The sequence below is a fragment of the Homarus americanus genome, unplaced genomic scaffold, assembly GCF_018991925.1.
Source record: "Homarus americanus isolate GMGI-L3 unplaced genomic scaffold, GMGI_Hamer_2.0 scaffold5831, whole genome shotgun sequence".
NCBI classification, from domain to species: Eukaryota; Metazoa; Arthropoda; class Malacostraca; order Decapoda; family Nephropidae; genus Homarus; species Homarus americanus.
The window spans coordinates 2,423,118-2,446,589 of NW_024719604.1; the positions used below are offsets into that span (position 1 = coordinate 2,423,118).

A 23,472-nucleotide genomic window follows, 5' to 3' on the forward strand; every position below is an offset into this window, starting at 1 on the left:
TATTTTGCATTAGACATACAAATTTTAGATAAAAATTATTCTCAGAGTAACTATGTTATCTTTTGTGCAAAATATATGACATTTATATTCAAAATATTCCTGGTCTTACAAGGAATCCAGCAATGTCAATTATATTATCCTAACTTTAGTTTGAGGTATTATTTATTACAATTTAGTGGTTATCCCACACATCTCCTTGGGACGGTTGGTGGGGGGGTGGGGGGGAGGGAGGGACCGACCGACCATCTGTTACCCCGTGAAGAATTATTTTTTTTTTTTATTAACTGAAGATATTTGTTTTAGCTCATAAAATTCATACAAATTACCCAGTCTGAATATAATTTACATTGCTGGAATTCTTATAATTTGATGATCATTTTGAATATAAACATCATATATTTTGCATTAGACATACAAATTTTAGATAAAAATTTTTCTCAAATTAACTATGTTATCTTTTGTGCAAAATATATGACATTTATATTCAAAATATTCCTGGTCTTACAAGGAATCCAGCAATGTCAATTATATTATCCTAACTTTAATCTGAGGTATTATTTAATACTAAATGTTAAAAACTCTGGAAGGGAGGATTGGTGGGGGGTGGGGGGGAGGGTTGGGACTGACCGCGCGGTTGGAAGAGGGGGGGAGGCAAGGTGGGGTACTTTGATTGACAGATAGTGTCGTGAAGATTATTTTTTTTTTATTAACTGAAGATATTTGTTTTAGCTCATAAAATTCATACAAATTACCCGGTCAGAATATAATTTACATTGCTGGAATTCTTATAATTTGGTGATCATTTTGAATATAAACATCATATATTTTGCATTAAACATACAAATTTTAGATAAAAATTTTTCTCTAGGTAACTATGTTATCTTTTGTGCAAAATATATGACATTTATATTCAAAATATTCCTGGTCTTACAAGGAATCCAGCAATGTCAATTGTATTATCCTAACTTTAGTTTGAGGTATTATTTATTAAAATTTAGTGGTTTTCCCCCAAAAATTTCTCTGAGAGGGAAGAGCCGGCAGTGTGTGTGAGAGGGGGAGGGAGTTGAGTCCATTATTTGAATGGACATTAACTTGGCGACTGTATTTCTCTATTTCTCTTAAGTATTAATTGTGTGCATGTACCATCATAAAATTAAGATGTTATTTTTACTACAACATAGGTATGTGCCTTCAAAAAGTGGAGTTTGGGGGTCGGGCCGGTTTCTATTGGAATTAATCCCATATGTTCTGTTGTTCACTTAACGCGGATTTCACTTAACACGGGACCCTCTGGGTTCTATTGACCGCGTTAAGTGGGGTACAACTGTACTTTATAGAGAATACTTGTAATTGCTAGGTACTGTAATGAGGTAACAGTCTTTGTAAGGGGCTGATTTCAAAAACCTCCGCTACAACTCATCAACTAGCATCCTGGAAGACACATGGTAATTTTTCAATGTATATTTTTGTAATAAAAAGTGCATCTTTCAAGCCAAAAAATACGGTAGTACTTATGAGTACAGTATACTTAGGGTCCCATAGGTCTGATGGGGTGTTATGGGCAGTGCAGACAGTTCACAGTAGACCAAACCATTTTTAATAAGGAAGGAAGCAGCACGGCTGCCATTGCAATCAACTGCCTTCACTTCCCCAACTATATAGTTAAGTACACAATCACAGCTGGGTAGACTAAGGATGCCACTTGTGTAAACAGCACCCCATGACCAGGTTAGAGGGCAATGAAGAAAGAGTCATGTAGAAAAAAATCATATATTAAATTGTCACATATACATGTCAGCAGCCACACACTGTACTGTAGTGAGTAAGAATGTGACCAAATTTTCACTGTATAGTACTGTACTTATTTGTTACAATAATAGTAAAAATATCCATTAATATATGATGGACTGGCTGAAAACACTGAACTCTACTCTAGGTATAAAATATTCTCACTTGGGACAACACAGGGGTTGCAATCATGTCTGTAGCTTAAGTTCATCCAGCTTGTGTAGCAGTATGGCAAACTTTTCTTCTACTCTCCTCAGTGGTTCCTGCACTTCTTCCACAATTTCACCCGTGACTACATTAACTTGCCCTCGCTGAGTCCCAACAATGGCTCCACGTACTGACATTTTTACAGAATTAAGATCAGCTAAAGCTACCTTGAGAGCAACACCATCAGTGGCTGCTAAGGCTGCATCTACTAAATATCCACAACGATGTAATGCAGCCACAGTTGTGATAGTGTCCTTCTCCCAACCTGATTTCTGCGTAGATGCTGCCAGGGCCTTCTTGAATTGCTGCATAGCCATGTGACGTGTTTCAGGGTTGGGTTCTGTATTAGCTTGAGTCAGGATGCCATACAGGTACCACAATTCTGGGTGTGTTGGCACCTCACTGGTCAACCGCCCCAGTAGTTCTGAGCATCGTTTATACAGTCCTCGTATTTCACGTCCTTCTGGATCGGTCTTCCCTTCTATTATGGCCTTTACTAAGCGACCAAGAATCTGTGTGTCAACGTGACGTTCCTTCATTGTCAGGATGCGATTGTAAGAATTTAAAGCATGTGACATGTAGCCTAAGGATGTGCTTACAAGCATGAAGTTATCCCATAGTCGCCAAGAGTCTACTTTGCACCGCAATGCTTCCTGCAAAGCTTTCCAGGCACGGTGTTTCTGATCCAATTTCAAGTATGCTTGACTCATGTTATTCCAAACTTCAAAACTATCTGGCTCCAATACACTACATCTTCTATATGCCTGAGCACATTTTTCCCAATGTTCTACCTGCAAGGCACAATAGGCAAGTCTTTGCCAAACAGGGAATTGCAGTTTGTTGATTTCAATACTTTTCTCATAATGCAAAATAGCATTACTATAGTCCTTTCTTACATAGTAAAAATTCCCCAAACTTCTCTGGGCCCTTCCACTCTTGTGGCCAGACAACTCCCAAGCTTTTTTATAATGCTCAATATTATCTGTGGCATCACCTAACATACACCAAAGTTTGGGAGTTTCTCTTTTCTCCAGCTGACCTCTTACTATTTCTGCAGAGCGTTGACGCATTTGTAGCTCGTTATAACATGTGATGACGTCCTCCCAAAGCTGGAGGCGTTCAAATACCTCAAGAGCAGTCTTGACACAGCCTAATCGCATGAGCATTTTAGCTAACTCTTGTTGTAGTTCCCACTGAGGGAGAACTAATGAAGCAGAGAAGAGCTTCAGCCTCTCATACCTAGAGGGCTCTGTTCGATTCACAGCTGATACCAGTTCTTCCACCTGATTCAGTGAACGTTCCATTGCTCTTGACTCGGTGGCCTCTACGCGAGACCTTAGGAGTAAAGCCGACATCTGTAAGCACCAGTTCTTGGGATGCTGAAGGAGTGCCGCAAGATATGCTTTAGTCTCTTGATCAAGTTGCAAATCTGCCGCCGACGATCGTCTCTTATAAGTGATTGTGGACAGAATTACCGACTGTTCAATAGGCCTTAAATCTGGTATAACATCTTGATCCTGTTCTTTGAATTTGAATCGATTAAGTCGGGTATCATCATTGAGAACGACATCTTTGGGGAGGTCAGACGGAAGAAGGTTGTGTCCAGGGAGCTCACTGTTCATCAGTGGTTGTCCTTTATACTGTACCTTAGCCACCAACTGGGGTCGGTCCTCCTCCTGCCACTTTGTTCTTTTCCCTAGGGCGCCCGATAATTCAATTTCTATCTCCAAAGCTTGTGCTGCTTTCTGAAAATGGTCACCAGCTCGCCCAACATCATAATAATGCAAGTGAAGGTATCCAGCCTCAAGATGGTAGAGAGCCATCAGGTCTCTTGAAATACTGATATTAACCAGCTGTTGATTGTTTTCCACCTCGTTAAGAGCCTGTAAGAGTACTTCATACAGCTGAGGCGACCGTTCATCAGCAACTCTCTGGTGCAGGAGAGAACAGCGGAAACACCACCAGTCCACACTCAAGCACGTTGACAGGGATGATCGAAGGTCTATTAGAATAAGACGGGCCAGCACCAGATACTCAGGCCCGTACAGCAAACTGTAAACTCCTTCAGCATCCCCCACTAGTGACTGTAATGCCTCCTCTCTTACCTCCTCATCACTCCAGCCCTCAGGCTCTAAGCCTGGCAGTAAAGAATTTGGTGATGGACCAATAAGTGGTCCAGTGAAGTTATTCTGTGTGAAGAGCTGAAGAGATGATAAGCCAATGCAGAGGACAACATGTTGCTTATCAGGTGTTCCATCACTAAGATAGGCTGACAGAACCTGATGGTAGTGATCCGTGATGGAGATTCCAGCAGCCCTCCGTTTTTTACTCCCACTACCAAGTGCAGCCTGACACTCGGGCTCCTGTAATGCAGCTACGTAACTTCCAACAGCAACAAGTGCTGACACACTTCCCCAAACTTCTGCACCTGAAAAAATAAATAACATAAAATAAACAGAGAGAGAGAGAGAATTAAAATATCTTTAGTTTATAAAGATGAATCAATGTCTTCTGCCAACAAATACATTTTCATAAACTATCAATCTTGAACTCACAAAATGGTCTGAAATCCCATTATACAGTACAGTATAGCCAAAACTGGGCTGGGGAAAATCATGTTATACAACTGGCCAAGTTTAGGTCAACACCCAGGGTATGATAACTCAACAACGGCAGCTGCAAGTAACCAAGGCTAGATAACCTTCTCCACATTAATCAGATACCATCAAATGTGCACACCCTCAATCACTCAGTCAGCTACAAAAAGAAACTATCAACAACAATCCAGCTCCACTGTCAGCCAGATACTCTTGAGAGAAGGAACAATATGTGGGTTCCCAGTTAAGGCTTGGCTATAAAATTAGGTTTCAGGATTAATCCGCTAGCTGTACTGTACTAACAGCTCTCCTTGTAAACCCATGTCACAGTACACTATACCCTTGTTAACTCAACAAAAAGGGGCTCTCTGACTCACTCGAATTACCGAAAAATCTGAATTAACCGAGTTTGGAATATCTTGACACTATTCAACAATTTCCAAATTTTTGTGTTTGATTATGCCCAATTTAAACAAGTAATATTGTTGGCAATTTTATCTATTAAAATACTCGAAAAATATAAATTTCAGACAGAAACATTATAAAGGAAAAGTGTCCAAGAGTTGTCTAAACTACAAATTCCAAAATTTTAAATCCTAAGCTTATATGGAGGACTTCACAGCTGCTTCTCCCAGTCTCAGAAACAATAATTTTGCCCACAGCAAGTGTTAGGTTAGTTTAGTTTAAGGTAAGGTAAGGTTAACTTAACTGAACTCTTAAATACAAGGAGTCCCCGACTTACGAACGGGGTTAGATTTGAAATTTACAGTACAGTACTTTATTTACCTGATGACATATTTGTTACTTTCATTTATTGAATTTTGTCATTCTATTTCTTCTTTTGTCTTAAATTAAGTGATTTTAAATGTATATAAGGACTTCCACTATGATATAGTGGAATTTTAAACATTGTTCTGTAAGTACGGTATACATACAGCATGTGTTCCAATTTACGTACAAGTCCGACTTACAAACATCCTCAGGAATGGAACTCCTTCATAACCCGGGGACCACCTGTAAACACTTTTTAACACATTTGCCATTTTTAAATTAGTTTTCTATGAAAAATCAGCGGCTGTGAAGTCGTAAATAAGTTACTAAATCCTAAAATTCACTACATGACTGAAACGATAATAATACCTAATTCAGATTCATGGATGATAGAGAGTGGTAGTAATTCTCGACAGGAGCTGCCATGCACAGGCCAACCGGCCTATTGCAGACTCCTTATTTTCTTATGTTCTTATTTCTTGTGCAAATTAGCGGTTTTTGCAAAAATTAACATTTTCATTTTTAGGCAGTAGATATTTTGCCATGACCAGCCAAGTTCCAACTAATGCTATTGGTAAAATTGCAGATTACAGCAACCAAAGAATCTGAAGAAAAAAAAGTGTTACCTAACCTAATGTAATACAGTACAGGTATAAGAATATGACCATAGAAAAAAGTTCTATCAATTGAGTGTCGTGAATTTCTGGAATTTTGTGATTGCTGTTTACTGCACTGTGAGTGTGCTCTGATTAGCTAATCATCCATTGTCGGCAAACATCACAAGAACAATATGTGACCGTGACTGGCGGTAATTGGCATTTATTTTGCTGTAAGTCGATCATTATGTAGCCATAAACATACCTAACCAGAAGGAGTTGTTCGATTTTGGTCATTTTTTCCCACATATTATTATTATAAAAGAGGCAACATTTACTAGAGCCTAATAGAACCTGGCCTAACCAACCAAAGAAACCTACCTAACCTTGCGTAACTTCTTAGCCGGTCATATTAAACAGAAAGTGCTTAGCGAATCACAGTGCACTTACGATCACGGTAAAATATCCACTACATCATTTTTAACAGACATCGCTAATTTGCACAAAAATGAAGGTCAAATTTGAGTAAAACACAAAAAAAATGGTAATTATTCGTTTTAGCAAACTCTCACATTTTTTCACGGGGTATTTGATTTTGTATGTGTTTTGTTCAAATCTGACCTTCGTTTCCTTGGTAAATGCATTGTTTAAATAAAAGAAAAAATGCAAGTCATCCTTGATCAAAAACAGCTATTTCCATCAAAAACATCCAAATACATCAGAAACATCTAGTCCCTTAACTTTCACTAAATTAACCCATCTTATCCAAACCTAACCCCTGGCAGTGTGACACGCCTCATGGCTCCAGACAGCTCGTGGTGGGTGGAGATTTAATGATCTACTTTCATAGGCGTTCCTCACTTGTGTGATCTTGCTGAAAGAAACACGTTTCCAAGAGGCTTCAAGGATTGAGGAATGTATGAGGTAGAAATTGCCTAAAAGTAAGTACTTCTATGCGATTTGAAGATGTGGTAAACCGAATAATAACCCCCCAAAAATATTCTCACACCAAAGGAACCAACCTACCTAACTAAACCTAACCTAACCTACAAGGAGGAGACAAGTGACTGAGTAGAGTATAACCTCAGGAAAACATGGCGGGAACCTGCGGACAGGCAATGGACGAATATTAACCGAAATTTTTTTTTATCATGCGGTTAATATATTAACTCTCCACCAGGTATGTCCTACAGCACATTCCTAAAAGCAAGTACTGTTGCTACCATTTTTTTTTTACTGTCTCGCAGCTGGTCCGACTAATTACCCAAATGTAGCCAAATGTAACTGCAATGAAGTCAAATAATGGTCCTACATGAATAAATCACTGCCAATCACTTCTCGACTAGTATTTGGTGTCACAAAGTCACAAAAAATTGGTATACTTAATTTAATCTGAGTTAATAGATCAAGTGCCTGTACCTAACCTAACACAACACAACACAACACAACTCAGATTAAATTAAGTTTACCAATTTTTTGTGACTTTGTGACACCAAATACTAGTCGAGAAGTGATTGGCAGTGATTTATTCATGTAGGACCATTATTTGACTTCATTGTGGCTACATTAGTCGGACCCTCTCACAGCTTGACTTTGAAATACTAACATCAATCCACCAAACAATCCAATAATATTTCCATACCTTCAATGTTTGATTCATGATTTTGAATGGCATACTCAGAGGATAGATATTTTCGCTCTAATTCATGGAGTACTGCCATCACCAACCAGGCCAACTCGTTAACGTCAGACCACGTTAGTCAACAAGACGTGTGTGAGGTGCCAACACTGGTACTCCCCAGAACCATTTACTCCTGCGTATATACAGTAAACTATATGTAACTCCTTTATAACTGAAGAGCTTGTAATTACCATGTTTTATGTCGAACTTCATATGATAGCTTCTTGTTTAGGAAATTTGATATAAGGATGGTGAGAAGGTGAAGGGGGGGGGGGTGGGGACCTCGCTCATGGTGAGTGTTGGGAATGTTGCTTAAAATGATCATTAAAAACGCGTCATCACTAGTCACCGTTACCTGTATTTTTTTAAATGGCCTCCCCGCTCCCCTTATAGCCACACCATTACTCAAACTATCCAACCAGGAGCGAACTCGTAACAATGGTTTTAAATTAGACAAATTTAGATTTAGGCGTGAAATAGGTAAACATTGGTTTGGAAACAGAGTAGTGAATGAATGGAACAAGTTACCAAATATCATCATTAACTCGAATACGCTGGATAGCTTCAAACATAGGTTGGATGGATATATGAGCAATAGGGGTTGGGTGTAAACGGGACTGCCCAGTATGGGCCAATAGGCCCGCTGCAGTTTCCTCCATTCTTATGTTCTTATGAGCATATATATATATATATATATATATATATATATATATATATATATATATATATATATATATATATATATATGTGTGTGTGTGTGTGTGTACTACAATAATTATATCATAGGTGTGTGTGTATACTGGAAAAAAATATCTTATTAATTTTCGTTTTCATCGGGTAGAGGCTATTGTTTTTGTTTGAGATAATTGTGAAAAAGGAACATAAAACTGATTATTTTGCAAATTAAACACTAATTTTATTTTATATAACGTTTATTTTTAAATTTATGCTAATTTTGTCTTGAAGAACTGGAAAAAATGTCAGTGTAATACTTTTACTGTATGGTAAGGGAGGCCGAGCAGTCAGCTGGGAGAGTAAATATATTTGGGCGGGTAACTGTGAGGTGTTGGAGGGGAGGGTGAGTTACCGTGGAATAGAATATACAGTATATAGAGAGTGTTGAGGATTTCTGGCGGTGTCTGTTGATTGCTCCAGCTGTTAATAGGTGATGGTGGCCTTGGGGTGTTAACATAACATAAGAAGGAAGGAAACTGCAGCGGGCCTATTGACCCATACTGGGCAGTCCCGTTTACACCCAACCCCTATTGCTCATATAAGCATTCAACCTTTGTTTGAAGCTATTCAGCGTATTCGAGTTAATGATGATATTTGGTAACTTGTTCCATTCATTCACTACTCTGTTTCCAAACCAATGTTTACCTATTTCACGCCTAAATCTAAATTTGTCTAATTTAAAACCATTGTTACGAGTTCGCTCCTGGTTGGATAGTTTGAGTACCCTTGTAATGTCCCCTTTGTTTAGCCCTGACTTCCATTTAGACACCTCTATCAGGTCGCCCCTCACTCTACGTCTCTCGAGGGAGTGCAAATTAAGATGCTTTAACCTGTCTCTATACTCAAGGTTCCTAATGCCCGGGATTAGTCTTGTCATTCTTCTCTGAATTCTTTCCAATGATTCTATATCCATTCTGTAATACGGTGACCAGAACTGAACTGCGTAATCCAGGTGTGGTCTCACAAGAGCAAGATACAGTTTTAGGATGACCTCGCTAGTCTTGTAACTAACACTCCTTTGTATGAACCCAAGTACGTTATTAGCCTTGTTACGAGCAAAAACACATTGTTTACTTGGCTTAAGGTTCCTACTTATCATTACTCCTAAGCATTTGGTGGGCACAATCATGAGTCATTCTTAGCTTGGTTAAGTTAAAACTGTTGTATATATATATATTTTTTTTCTTTTCTATTCAGATGTGGTACTTTGTAACTGTTCTAGTCTTCATTTCCTGAGGAATAATGTCTGAAGGAACAATGTCGATGACTCCCCCTCTGACTCCCCCGGTGGAGAAGGGGGAGGTCATGATGGACAGTGACAGCCTTGACTACATGGATTTCTTCATCAGTGAGCTTAATACATCTCCAGCCAAGGAAGAAAGAGGTAATGTCTCTGTTGTGTAGGTTGTACAGTATATAATATGGTGTTGAGAAGAGGTTCCCCTTACAGTACATGGCTTTAAAGATAAGTGCCTTACAGTAGGTTATTACTGTACTGAATATATACAAGTTGGAGGAATGATTTATTGGTGAGATGATGGAAACGCAATAAAGATGGTATGATAATCTTGTTTAGTCACGCTTAACCCTTTTTGCCGGCCGATGACGCTATTTGCATCACTAAGCGGACCGTTAGAAGTGAGATGTATCGCCTGACCCTGAGCCCTCACACTGACACATAAGATATTATCTTTCCACACTCATTTCCAGCCATCCCATATACTACTACTTTGTTCTTTTATCACTTAATCAGATACAGTATCTTTATAACCCAATAAAATAAGAAGACAAAAATTGCATAATTTTATCCGTAAATGTTAAATACAAAATATACTCAAAGAAATATCTAGTACACGTAAGTATAAATAAAAAGTTTGTGATGATCGGACAACGTCCATTTCGGTTAACGTCACGTTTCCAAGAACGTATCTAGGACGTTAACCGGCGCATGACTGTATAATAACTAGGTGGGGAGAAGCTCAAACTACATGGCATTTCATCATAGTGCAAAAAGTAAGATTGACTGGGAGTGAATACACTGATTGATTACAAGTTATTGATAATTTTTTGCGCTGGTTGGGACTGGGCTGTTCTTATAGCGATCAGTTTGTGCTCGTATGGGCTGGATGCAGTTGTTGATACCGGAGTCAGTAAAATCAGTTATAATTTCGTTACACAATTTTTCTTTTTTTTTTATCAAAATAATCCTGAATATACCTCCTGCCCTCTCCTGCCATCCGCCATGTTGTGTAAGCGGCGCGAGCAGGGTGCGCACAAGGTCGCCCAGTCATCAAAACATTACCGAGTTCTTCACCCGCCACCCACCACAGCTGGCCCAAGTCAGTGATAGTGATAATTATAGTGAGGATATGGACTTATATGGACTTTGAGGGGTTTGACAAAGAGGCCCTGCAAGCCTCTGTGGTGGATAGTGATACAAGTGATACAGGTGATACAGGTGAGGGCCAATAATCTGCCCTCTGCCTCGGAACCAACCCCCCATCCCCGTGTGTCCAGCCATCTCTTCTACTAATGTAAGTGTTAAAAAACCTAATATTATTGATATTTCTCTTAATTATTAATTGTGTGTGCATACCATCATAAAATTAAGAAGTTATTTTTACTACAACGTAGGTATTGTGTCTGAAAAAGTGGAGTTTGGGGAACGGCCCGGTCTCTATTTCAATTAATCCCATATGTTATGTTGTTCACTTTACGTGTTTCTCACTTTACGCGGTACCCTGTGGGTTGAATTAACCGCGTAAAGTGAGGGTTCACTGTACAACAATTTTTGTTCATTAAATTTGAAACATCAATCTTTGGTAATTAAAATTGAAACAAAAGAAAACTACAAAAACAAAACACTTTACCTAACCTTCTGATGTTCAAGAGATGTTACTCATTTTTTTAATAATTTACGGTTAAAATACTGTTATATTACAATGATATTCTATTCATACTGTGCTTGATATAATACATTCACGGAAATGTAATATTTTTGCTGAAATGACGTACGTATTACAGTGGAAAGTGGGATAAAATCATGACGAAAACAATGACTTTCGCTTTCTTTCGTTGTTCAACTCCCCCCTCCCCCCCCTCCCCCCCTCCCCATAGATTTGCTTTTTGCAGACTGGAGTCTGCCCCAATTTATTTGAGGTCCTTCTGTAGTTTGTTGGCTTCTAGTGTTTGGTAAGGTTGAATTTTTCCTTCTTAAGTGGGTTGTTTGTTTCCATATTATATAGAAATTCTGTTATTGATCTCTAGTCTGCTCTGTAGACAAAACACTTAGTGATACTCCAATTCATCTGCTTTAGGCCTACAAGTGCTACAGAGGTGCAGCTTTGGGAGTCAGCAAGCCTCTTCTTAAGAGTCAGCTAGCCTCTTCTTAGTCAGCTAGCCTCTTCTCAGAGTCAGCTACCCTCTTCTTAGTGCTTAAAGGTCGTTATTTATGTCCTTGAATTGGATTGTCTTCTCTGACTCCCTTGTGTTATTGACAGAATCAGATGATAATTATTAGTTCATTGTTGCTAGGTGAGGTGAGGTGAGGTGAGGAAATGAAGAACCGAGTGTCCCATCCATAGTGGGAACTATGATAGACTGATCCTTTATTATTGTAACTACAGTATTATTATTATTATTGTTGTTTCTATTATTTTATTACAACTATTGTTATTATTATTTACTTATTATTTTATTATTGTTATTATTATTATTATTACAGACAAGTTCAGAGAATGAAGTAACCTATCCCAAGGCCTTGACTTGGTGATTTTGAAGGTTCATAAACTTTTAAAGCAATCACTTATGGTGATCCTTCCAGACTGTGTAACCTACCAGTACTTGAGGAGGATGCCAAGCACCTTGTCTAGTGCAGGCTGGTCAGGGGCAAGTTACTTGTCTCCTCTTTTTGGCTATAAAAGTAGTTTTCATACATGACTATTTTATATTTGTAATGAAGAATGTATGTTGTATAACTGTGTGTTCAGTTCTTTAAATTCACAGTCGTATGCTAATAGAAGTACATTATGTTAATCAGTATTGATGTTTAATGTATGTGTGTTTTCTTCACTTGTTTTCTCTGACAGTATGTTCCTTGGCTACAAATGATGGCCCACTGTTATTTTCCTGCATGGGAGAGGTTCGTTGGACCGAGAACATCAGCAACATGTCTTGTGTCGGTCAAGAAGTCTTGGCACAGCTCCTTCGGCATATAAATCCCTGTCCCACAGCTCTTCTCTCCTCTGAAGTTATATTCAACTTACCGTGCACACAAGACAACCTGCACCTCAATCTCGCCCACTTTTTTACTGCCGTCAGGTATGTATACATATCCTTCATTTAACGATCATTCACTTAGCAATATTTTGGTTTAATAATACAGTGGTGCCTCGACTAATGAGCGGTTCAATTTACGAGATTACAGTTTACGAGTTAGCTCCCTTAAGGATTTTCAGTTCGACTAACGAGTAAAACTTCTATTTACGACAGCCTTACGAGAAACAGCTTTGGTGCGCCCATCAGCTGATCGACTGAGCGACTAGTCCGCCAATACAGTAATCAGTTCTATGTTTACATTTGTTTCTAGTGGAGTAAATATCAAGAACGTTGTGCTCGTGAATATTTTTGCATTTTTTATATTAAGATTATTGGTCATTCTGAAATTTAGTTGACATATTGATAATATACAGTGCAGAAATTATTAAGAAATACAGAGAAGGCATTAGAACCAATGCACTCTGTAAAGAATATGGCATGTCATCATTGACTGCCTCTACAAAACAGCTGTTTGCGATGCCGCTGTGTAAACAAAGCCACCGGGAATTCTACATACACATATCAAATTTAGTGTTAAAATATTTTACTGTACAGTACAGTACTGTATTTTGTTTATATTCAGTGTTTTGTTAATTCCATTACCAGTATACAGTACTTTGTATGTACTTTTTCTGTGAGTTGGAACCAATTACCCAATATCCCATTGATTCTGTTAATGATATTTTCAGTTAACAACTGACTCTGTGGAACCAATTGTGTTTGGACCACTGTATAACATTTTTAAGAACCATTCTTGTTTAACAATGGTCATTTTTCAGTTTAGTGATGTTCGACTCACCGGGAAAAATCCGGGAGGGAAGTCTAAAAGTCAGAATTCTGTACTCCAAGTGCGCATAATTACAATAAACCCTCGATAACTCGGCATTTCATATAACTCAGCATGGATACGGTCTCAGAATGTATTAGTGTAACTCGGGAAATGCAGAGATATAAAATTATCTGGGAAATTTTTTTATATCTGGCTGCCTGCATCACTTACCATGCCTCTGTGTCACCTACCATACCTCTGTGTCACCTACCATACCTCTGTGTCACCTACCATACCTCTGTGTCACCTACCATGCCTCTGTGTCACCTACCATGCCTCTGTGTCACCTACCATGCCTCTGTGTCACCTACCATACCTCTGTGTCACCTACCATACCTCTGTGTCACCTACCATGCCTCTGTGTCATACCTCTGTGTCACCTACCATGCCTCTGTGTCACCTATCATGCCTCCACCTACCATGCCTCTGTGTCACCTATCATACCTCTGTGTCACTTATCATGCATCTGTGTCACCTACCATGCCTCTGTGTCACCTATCATACCTGTGTCTGCCTCTGTGTCACCTACCATGCCTCTGTGTCACCTACCATGCCTCTGTGTCACCTACCATGCCTCTGTGTCACCTACCATGCCTCTGTCACCTATCATGCATCTGTGTCACCTACCATGCCTCTGTGTCACCTATCATACCTGTGTCACCTACCATGCCTCTGTGTCACCTACCATGCCTCTGTCACCTATCATGCATCTGTCACCTACCATGCCTCTGTGTCACCTATCATACCTGTGTCACCTACCATGCCTCTGTGTCACCTACCATGCCTCTGTCACCTATCATACCTCTGTGTCACCTATCATGCATCTGTGTCACCCACTATAATGATCATTCTTCTGAGGCTGAAAATCAGGAACATTTTCTGAAAATAAAAACAAAATCTGGAAAATCTGTCCAAATTTTTATTTCTGGGTCTGAGAGCAAATGTCGATTATAAATTAATGCACAATTATCAGAAAATCCAAGAAAATGCCTAGAAAATTACTCCAAACCTTTCTGTTCAGGGCATGGGGACAAGAGGGTTCTGGTCATTATGAAAGATTGCATCATTTTTAGCCTCATCCTCACATGGTTGGTGCGTGGGTGGGAAGACCAACCGCTTGAGAAACGCTTGATTTATCTGCTGAGGTTCTATTTATAACTACTGTGCAAACATAATTTTTTTTAATGTACATCCAATACTAAAGAGTAAAGTAATACAGAAATATATTGATGTAATTCCGAGCCGAGCTAGTGAGTCAGGTGGTGAGGTGATGAGGAAGTAGGTTAGGTCACATGCCAAGACACTTACACAGCACTACTAAACCATTGTCTTATGACATTTTACATTATAATTTATATTTTAAAATTAATTGATACATCATGGCTTGATTTGGCTACTTTTGCACTTAGACAACTGATCAGTGAATAAACCAGGGCTTATGGAGACGCATTATACACTAGTGATGCCACGAAGCTTCGCAATTGCAACCACAAACGAGGGTTGAGAACTGAGAAATTCATTGGTCAGTGGGGCCCTCCAAACCACTGTGTTGTCTTAATGTACAATAGCTACAATAATAGATAAAGTGAACAATGTTTTTAGATCTTTACAGTGATAAACCTTGAGTAACTTGCTTAATTACAGGTGACCCTTTTCACACATGGAGTGTAAAAAAGTAGTACATCCTGTAGCATTGGACAATCTGATGAGCATAAACCTCTTGGTTTATCCCCATTAAAAAGTCATAATTTAGGGCAAAAAAAATTTAAAATAAAAAAATAAATGAAAATTCCTTGTGTTTAACCTGCTCTGAACTTATAATAATTATTGTATTTATTTATTTAATTTTTTTCATATTATGTATGAAATATTGTAAGTGCATGTAAGCGAGTAAAAACAATTTTTTTTGTCTACCTGAAACTATGAGTTGAAAAATAACTGCTCCGTGATAATTCTGGTTCTTCAAGGTCTTAGGAACGGAATCTGTTTTTCCCCATGAGTTATTAATATTGATAAATGATCAATCACTTTACAATGGCTTTTCGAAGTCTCTACTCTCAGTGTATAATGGTCAATACCTGCATACGGTAAGTATTTATTTAACTCAATGAAAACCTTTGTCATTTAATACAGTAGACCTCCAGTTTAACATGAAGTGATTCAACATTACAACTTGAATTAATCCCACTTTTTTCGGTTTAGTTCATCAAATTTGTTTTTACACGGTGTAAGCCCACAACTCCTTGACTAAACTAATAAAAATCTTTGGAAAAAATAGAAACATTTTAAGATTTTTTTTAATAAATTGAAAAACAAAAATATGAAAAATGTGAAACATAGTATAACTAACATGCAGAAGTGTCCGGTTTACTTGGCTGAGAGGTTCTTAAAACAGTGTGTGTGAAACAGAGAAATAAGGTGAACAAATATGAAAACATCAGAAATTATTTTAAACTTTAAGCCCAGTTCCCCCTTTTTCACAATGCCTTAACACATTGAGTTTCAAATATAAACTAACACTTCCTTGGTCTCCTGCACTGGACAATTTTCTGTGTTCATTTTTCACATTTTGTCATTAAGTTGATGTTAAATAAATTTAACTTGAGCTCATCATTTATAATAAAAGATACAGCACAGTACAGCACAGTACAGCTCAGTAAAGCACAGTACAGCACAGTACAGCACAGTACAATACAGTACAGTACAATACAGTACAGTACAATACAGTACAGCACAGCACAGTACAGGTCATAACACCATCTGTGAGGGAATTACTACACCACATCAGGTCCCTCATAACACCATCTGTGAAGGAATTACAACACCACGTCAGGTCCCTCATAACACCATCTATGAGGGAACTACTACACGTCAGGTCCCCCCTAACACCATCTGGGAGGGAGTTACTGCACTACGTGTTTGCTGTTCAACACCTACATTAATCTGTATGTTCACTGTATGTTCCTTTACCTTTCTCTAATGAAGGCTTTTGTTAAACCACCAATGTATGTAATAAGTCATTTATGTCCAATGTATATTTTCAGCCTTCGGGCTGCAGAACTTTTTCAATAAGCCGTCAATTATTATTATTATTATTATTATTTTTATTATTACACCATAGTACAGCACAGCACATTACAGCACAGCACCGTATAGTGTACTTTATATTTATTTTATACGTTTCTCTGCCACATCATTATTTTATATGCATTAGTTAAACCCTTTGTATTTTTTTTTCCATGTGATAATTGACAAAGTTTTCAAGAGTTTTATATCTTCTTGCAGGCAAGGTGTAACACAACTGGAGAGAGGAGCCCAGTCGGGCTTATGTATGACTCAGAGTTGTCACGATGTTCAGTACCCAAAGATCCGACAGGACATTGCGACCTTCTTGAACTGCCTTGTATCCTATGTTCATACCCTGGGGTGTGATGACAATGAAGAGTTTCTTCACTCGGTGGTTGCTGAGGTTTTGGACATGTTGCTCTACCTTGGTCCGTTGCATGAGTTACCAGAGCATGTGACATCTGCAAGTTCTTCTCAGGGGAATAAGGTTAGTTATTTCATTATTAACCCCTTCACTGTAAGGAGGCCAAACAATTTTATTCAGCTCAGAGGGGACCTCGTACACATGGCTCTCTTTTGGGAACAGATAAATTGCATTATTTATTAATTGATGCAGTAGTTCTCCTGTGATATTTGTCTTTAATGATCTATTTTTTCTAATGTGTGGAAAGTAATGATTAAACTAGATTAAAATATCTGAAAAAGATGAATTTTATCAACTTCAACAAATCGTAATATTAGGGTAGTGTAAATTAGTAGCTTCCTCACTATATACAGGCTGTCCCCAAGTTACGAAAGGGCTATGTTCCTGGACCCTGTTCATAAGTCAGAGCACTTTTATTTCCATAGGTTTGATTAAAACACAACCCTGCCAATACAAAACAACAACAATATCCCATATAAAACAAATAATGTAAGCACTGCAATGAAATGATGTTTAACATTATAAAATAAAGTAAAAAAATTAACATTTAATTACCTTGGCCATTTGTAAGTACCAGAAAATGCTATTAGGTCAGAACAGATGAATATATTAGGATCCCGTTCCTAATTACGGGCGTTCATAAGTCTGGGACTGCCTGTATGTGTATCCAATGTTATTTGTGGGTTTGATTTCACGAGTGGCATCTGGAACTGCATAAGTAGGTATTTTACTATAAAACTGTACACAACTGCATAATAAAATTTCTCATGGAACTTGTGCGTCTGATGTACGGTACATTGAACGGTATATCTCAAGCCTCACTCAGTCTTTGCTGTTTACTTGTACTCACAACACTCATGGTTTAATTTTCTCAAATAATATCATGTTATTCTCGCAGCTGTGCCTCCCAAAAGGAGATCTAGTGATGGCAGTAGTAGTTATAATGATGTTTAAATGCTAAGGAAGGATTTTTCTCACAAAAACACTTAAAATTGATGAACTACAATACAGTATTCAGTCGACCCTCGTTAATCCGGATTTCAGATAATTCAGACAAAATCTGAACAAACTTTTTTTTTTTTTTTTTTTTTTTAATGCGAACTTAGCCAAATGCTGGTCCACCCAATCGCTGGGATAAAACACTAGCCGTTAAATATTCCACCACCAGTGTATACATGAAAAATATTTACTATTTACTGCCAGTAAACAATGGAAACGTAAAATATGTACCAATTAGTAATGAAAAGTTGTGCAGTTCCTTCAGCAAATGAAGCTCACCAACTTACAATAGGCTAAATTACCTTACAACGTGTTTTCAGTAGTCTATGTTGAAGTTCTTAGCACAGGCTAACTTATCATATCATATATGGTATCACAGTTCTCATTGATCTACAAAAATACCGGTAATAAAAACCTTTTCGATATTTCACACTTAATATAATACCCGGTAGTCTACTTCAACCTCCTATTGTTTACAACGACGCATGACGCACCACCAGCTGTTGAGTATCAATCAGCTAGACGGTACACGTGTTTTTCGAATCGTTTTCAGTTAAAAAACTGTTTCATCACATGTATATTTTACCTTAGCTGTGCCTGAATGAATGTATTCTCGGAAATAAATAGTAGTTTTGCTGAAACGTGATGTATTTTAATGTAAAATAGGATAAAATACATGACGAAAACAAAAGATTTTACCTAGCCTTCCAATGTTCAAGAGAAGTTACTCAATTTTTTAATAGTTTTTGGTTAAAATACTGTTATATTACAATGGTATTCTATTCATACTGTGCTTGATATAATGCATTCACAGAAATGTAATATTTTTGCTGAAATGATGTACGTATTACAATGGAAAGTGGGATAAAATCGGGACGAAAACAATGACTTTCGCTTTCTTTCGTTCAAAAAATGTTACCGTAATCGTTTTTCAATTGGTTTTCAGTTAAAAAACTGCTGTATTACAATAATATTCTATCCTAATTGACTTGAATAAATACTACGATACCATATTTCTGAATATTTTCATTAAAATCCATCCAAATCATTTTCCTTGTCATCGTCTGCAGCACCAAACAGCTTCTCCCAGTCCTCTCCTTGAACAGGGCTAGAGGGTACGTGTTTTTCGAATAGTTTTCAGTTAAAAAACTGTTACATCACACGTATATTTTACCTAAACTGCGCCTGAATGAATATATTCTCGGAAATAAATAGTAGTTTTGCTGAAACGTGATGTATTTCAATGCAAAATAGGATAAAATACATGACGAAAACAAAAGACTTTACCCATGCTTCCGATGTTCTTGAGATGTTATTCGTTTTTTTACTAGTTTTTGGTTAAAATACTGTTATGCTACAATGATATTCTATTCATACTGTGCTTGATATAATACATTCACGGAAATGTAATATTTTTGCTGAAATTACATACGTAGTACAGTGGAAAGTGGGATAAAATCGTGACGAAAACACTGACTTTGAAATATAATGCAATATTAACCCCTAAATCGGTTAATTCGGACAATCGGCTAAAACGGACACCCTTCCCCCCCTATTAGTCCGAATTAACGAGGGTCGACTGTATAATACAATGAAAGTCATGTACATAATTGCATCATCTGTGCCATTCATCAGCTGACATTTCCTTCCATTTACACCCATATTTACCATTAAAACAACAAGCTTGTAATAAGTGTAAGGATACATAAAATAATTATATATGTTGTGCTAATGAGTGATTTACTTAAAGGTGTGTGTATGTTCTCACTGTTGCTTCTTTACTACACTCTTGTCCGATAAATTATGTCTAATCTTACCTTGCTGTTTATTGATAAAAGGTGTGCTAGGTAAAGCACTGGTTAAGTCTTCTTGCACTCCTTATGCACAATTTGGACAAATTTTGGAGAGAAAAGATTGTTTTCATATGTAAAGAACTCTCACTAGCTGGGTCTAGAAAGATCAGATTGAGCGCACTTTTTGAATGTTTTTATTATTATTATTATTACTGTATTATTATTATTTTTTTTTTTTGTGGGACTTTTATTATATCACTTTAGACAACCATGAAGTATAAAGACAATTTTAGAAAGTTCGCAGAACATATATCATCTTCCACTTCCCTTCATCATTATAATACACTGTTATTGTAGCTACAGTAAACCCTCGATAACTCGGCACATACGGGGCTCTGGCCTTGCCGAATTATCCCAAATTTCCACTTATCGAGGCACTTCTCCGTTCCTACAAAAATACAACAATAAAATTTTTTTTGACCCATATATGTGTACATGTAATTACTAAATGTAAAAAAGTAACACTTACCAACACTGCAGGTGAAGAATGAAGTATCATAGTAGGTGACACAGAGGGATGGTTGGTGATGCAGGCAGCCAGATATACTGAGATTTTCCCAGATAATTACTATACTGTATATCTCGGCATTTCCCGAGTTACACTAGTACATTCCGAAACAGTATCCATGCCAAGTTATATGAAATTCCGTGTTATCAAATGCCGAGTTATGGAGGACTTACTGTACTGTTTGGTTATATAATTCTTTTGTGTTGTTATGGTGATGGTCATTTATTATATTGCTAATTTATGCATTAATTGAAGGTAAGGCTTTCAGAGAGTTGGTTTATGGAGACCAAAGATGGTATTCATGAGGATTTGTGAAACAAGGGATAAGTGCATTTTTATATTACAGTGCCCGTCTGCTGCTTACCACTTACTCCATCTTCATTTAGATGTACGGTGGTGGAGCCTTGTTCTCCTGCACCTTGTAGAGTCAGCCTTTGGTTTTACCCCTCAAGCTGCTTCTCACTCCGTGGATTCTCTCATCTTGGTATCAGAGCCACAGGGACCCCAGGGTGGAGCTTCATCAGAATTAATTGAACACTCGCCCATAGAGGAGTGTATCTCCATGGTAGTGTGGGACCTGATCACCGTCATGCTTCGGAAAGGACTCAAGGTCAGTTCAGAAGGTTTGTGTTGAATCTCAGGTTATGATGATTGTAGTGAAGAACTTTTACAGACTTTCCCACTTTCTTTTTGTCATCTTTTATATTATATTCACATTCAGAACTGGGGCCTTTTCCATCTGATCTGCGAAATATTAAAATACAAAACTCCCGTGTAGGATACACATGCTGTTGTACAGTACGCCCGGATAATTCACAGATTTTTATTTTGTGGTCCTCTCTGATTCACGGATGACACCCTCGATGTATCCTAGTATGTCTGCGGGTATTTTAAAAGTTACCGGCATTTTTGCGGCCGGGACAGGAAGCCATTCGTTCTAGAGACGGTAATTTCCTTTACCTGTACAGTATTGTATATATGTGTGTGTGTGTAGACACCACACACAAAACACATACAGGTAAATAATAATGAGAAAATCCTCTCACAAATAATTAGAAACAAATGTACTGTACAGAATTAAAATTGTTGAGTCTACCCTCAAGTCCACTCCGTGCTTTATTAATGGCAAAGCACGGAGTGTTCCTGGTTTGAGGGATTCCGGCTAATGGAGATATTACTATTTTGCACTTTCTGTATGTGAGATTGAGTGTGTGTATGTGACTAAATAAAAAGATGAAGATTACATATACAGTGGGGGTATCATTTGACACAGGTCTTGCATGCGCAGTCATCGCTTACGCGATTGGTTGAAATGTGACCACAGATATTGCTTACACGGAAAGCGATAGGCTGTGTGGGTTAGCGGTATAGCATTAATTTAATGATCTTTTGCTAATTTAGCCCCAAATTTAGTGATTTTAGTCATTGGACATTATAGGTGCATACCATAAGTAATACAGGTGTAGAGTAATGCCCCAGATACATTTCTGAGTAATAGAGCACTATACAAAACAGTGCTCTAAGGGGTCATTATACCTTTGTGTATACTGTATAGAGATGTGTTTCTGATGATGTTATTTTTTTACCTGTGTATGTGTGGGAGGCATCTGGCTCTGCTCTGACTGAAACTAATCCATCTTTGTATCACTGAAATTATGATTTAGGTGGTGGTGGTGAGGAGGTGATGCATCTATCAGTTTCTTTGGTAACACTGCACCTGCAGCACTGCCAGACACTATTGAACACAAAGTTGAGTACAAGTATAAATGAGCAAAGTTGTATCCCTTCAACATTACATTACATAACATTTTGAAATATGGAGTGAGAAAGATGTGGGTGATCAGAGAGATGGAGTGGAAAGGAGTGGTAACATGCACCAGTGTTGCCAAGTGCCCCTCAACAGTTGATCTTGAACCTGCCACCACACACTTCAGTTAATCTCACACCATTTTCTGTCATACAATAAGAACTACACTTAATATACAGGTGCAGGCTCCCCAAATTCGCGGATCTTTATTTCACAGTCCTCTATCATTTGCGGATGACACTCTGGCTGTACTCAAGAATGTCTGTGGTTACTTTTAAAGTTGCCCGCATTTTTGTGGCTGGGACAGGGAGCCACTTGTTCTAGAGACAGTAATTTCCTTTACCTGTATTGTAAATATATACAATCAGAAACAAATTAAAAAAAAATTGAGTCTACCATCAAGTCCGTGCTTTAATAAATAAAGCACGGACTTGATGGTAGACTGTCACATTTTTTATATATTTTTTCTGATTATATGTGAGAGTATTTTCCCATTACAGTAGGGTCAGGATATATCACGAGATAGGGTCCAACGATGTTCGCTATATACTAAATCTTGATACAGTAGAACGTCAATTTAAAGCGATTCAATTTAAGATTATTGATTTAAAGCGACACCCACAATTAAGGACAATGTTTTAATTTAAAGCGAATCTTTCCTATTTTGCGCGAGTCAATCTGGCGCATCATATTTTAAAATTCGCGCCTAATGTTTTTCTGGGCACGCTACACTGTCCTAAGGGAAAAGCTGTGCTGTACATGTACTCAAAATAATGTACTAAATGATTACTCAAATTTTTGTTGGGTGCAAATTATAGCATGATTAGTATATTCAAATTAATCACTACCTTATAAGAATTGCAGCAATGTTAATTATATTCTCCCATGTCAGTTCAGTGACCATTTATCTGAGAAAAACTTAAAGGCACTCTTAAGGACAGATAAATAAATAAGCACTAGACCTTGGCATCAACTGTCAAACATATTACCTCAACTCCCCCCATCTTCCCAGCCAGTAAACAGACCATTTCGCATCCCTTAATTTTAGCTGTGTTGATTTACGAGTGTTTGTTTTAACACAATACTACAAAAAACAATGTTTTGTTTATTCTAGGAGATGGGCAGAGGTGCATCTGGGTAGACTCAGTCTTTTTAGTATTTTGTGTTTCTCTCAAGTATCAAACTAAATTATTCCAATGAAACAACACTTCGATTTAGTGCAAATTCGGTTTAAAGCGAACCTCTCTTGGAACGTATCTCGCGTTATATCGACTTTCTACTGTATATAATTACA

The 23,472-nt window shown here is 37.8% G+C and overlaps 2 protein-coding genes across 7 annotated transcripts in view; one reads left to right on the top strand and one right to left on the bottom strand.

Moving 5' to 3' along the window:
- Window positions 1-1,751: 1,751 nt before the first annotated feature.
- LOC121860144 (tetratricopeptide repeat protein 27-like) lies at window positions 1,752-7,758 on the bottom strand. Its single transcript, XM_042357197.1, has 2 exons — window positions 7,602-7,758; window positions 1,752-4,423 (listed from the first exon to the last, which is right to left on the bottom strand). Exons 1-2 carry the CDS (start codon window positions 7,678-7,680, stop codon window positions 1,977-1,979), a joined length of 2,526 nt encoding a protein of 841 aa, XP_042213131.1. The 5' UTR covers window positions 7,681-7,758; the 3' UTR covers window positions 1,752-1,976.
- Window positions 7,759-8,632: 874 nt separating this feature from the next.
- The window catches only part of LOC121860145 (protein MMS22-like), a 64,608-nt gene continuing 49,768 nt past the window's right edge, over window positions 8,633-23,472 (top strand). For 3 of the 6 annotated variants that reach the window (XR_006087822.1, XM_042357200.1, XM_042357201.1), the window contains exons 1-5: window positions 8,633-8,718; window positions 9,573-9,759; window positions 12,464-12,695; window positions 16,807-17,074; window positions 20,718-20,981. Coding sequence is in view for 5 of the 6 variants with exons in the window: in XM_042357200.1 (XP_042213134.1) it covers window positions 9,618-9,759; window positions 12,464-12,695; window positions 16,807-17,074; window positions 20,718-20,981 (906 nt within the window). In the remaining variant the exon portion in view is untranslated. Of the gene's footprint in view, window positions 8,719-9,572; window positions 9,760-12,463; window positions 12,696-16,806; window positions 17,075-20,717; window positions 20,982-23,472 lie in introns of those variants that run through there. The other 3 variants (XM_042357198.1, XM_042357199.1, XM_042357202.1) reach the window with 2 other exon arrangements.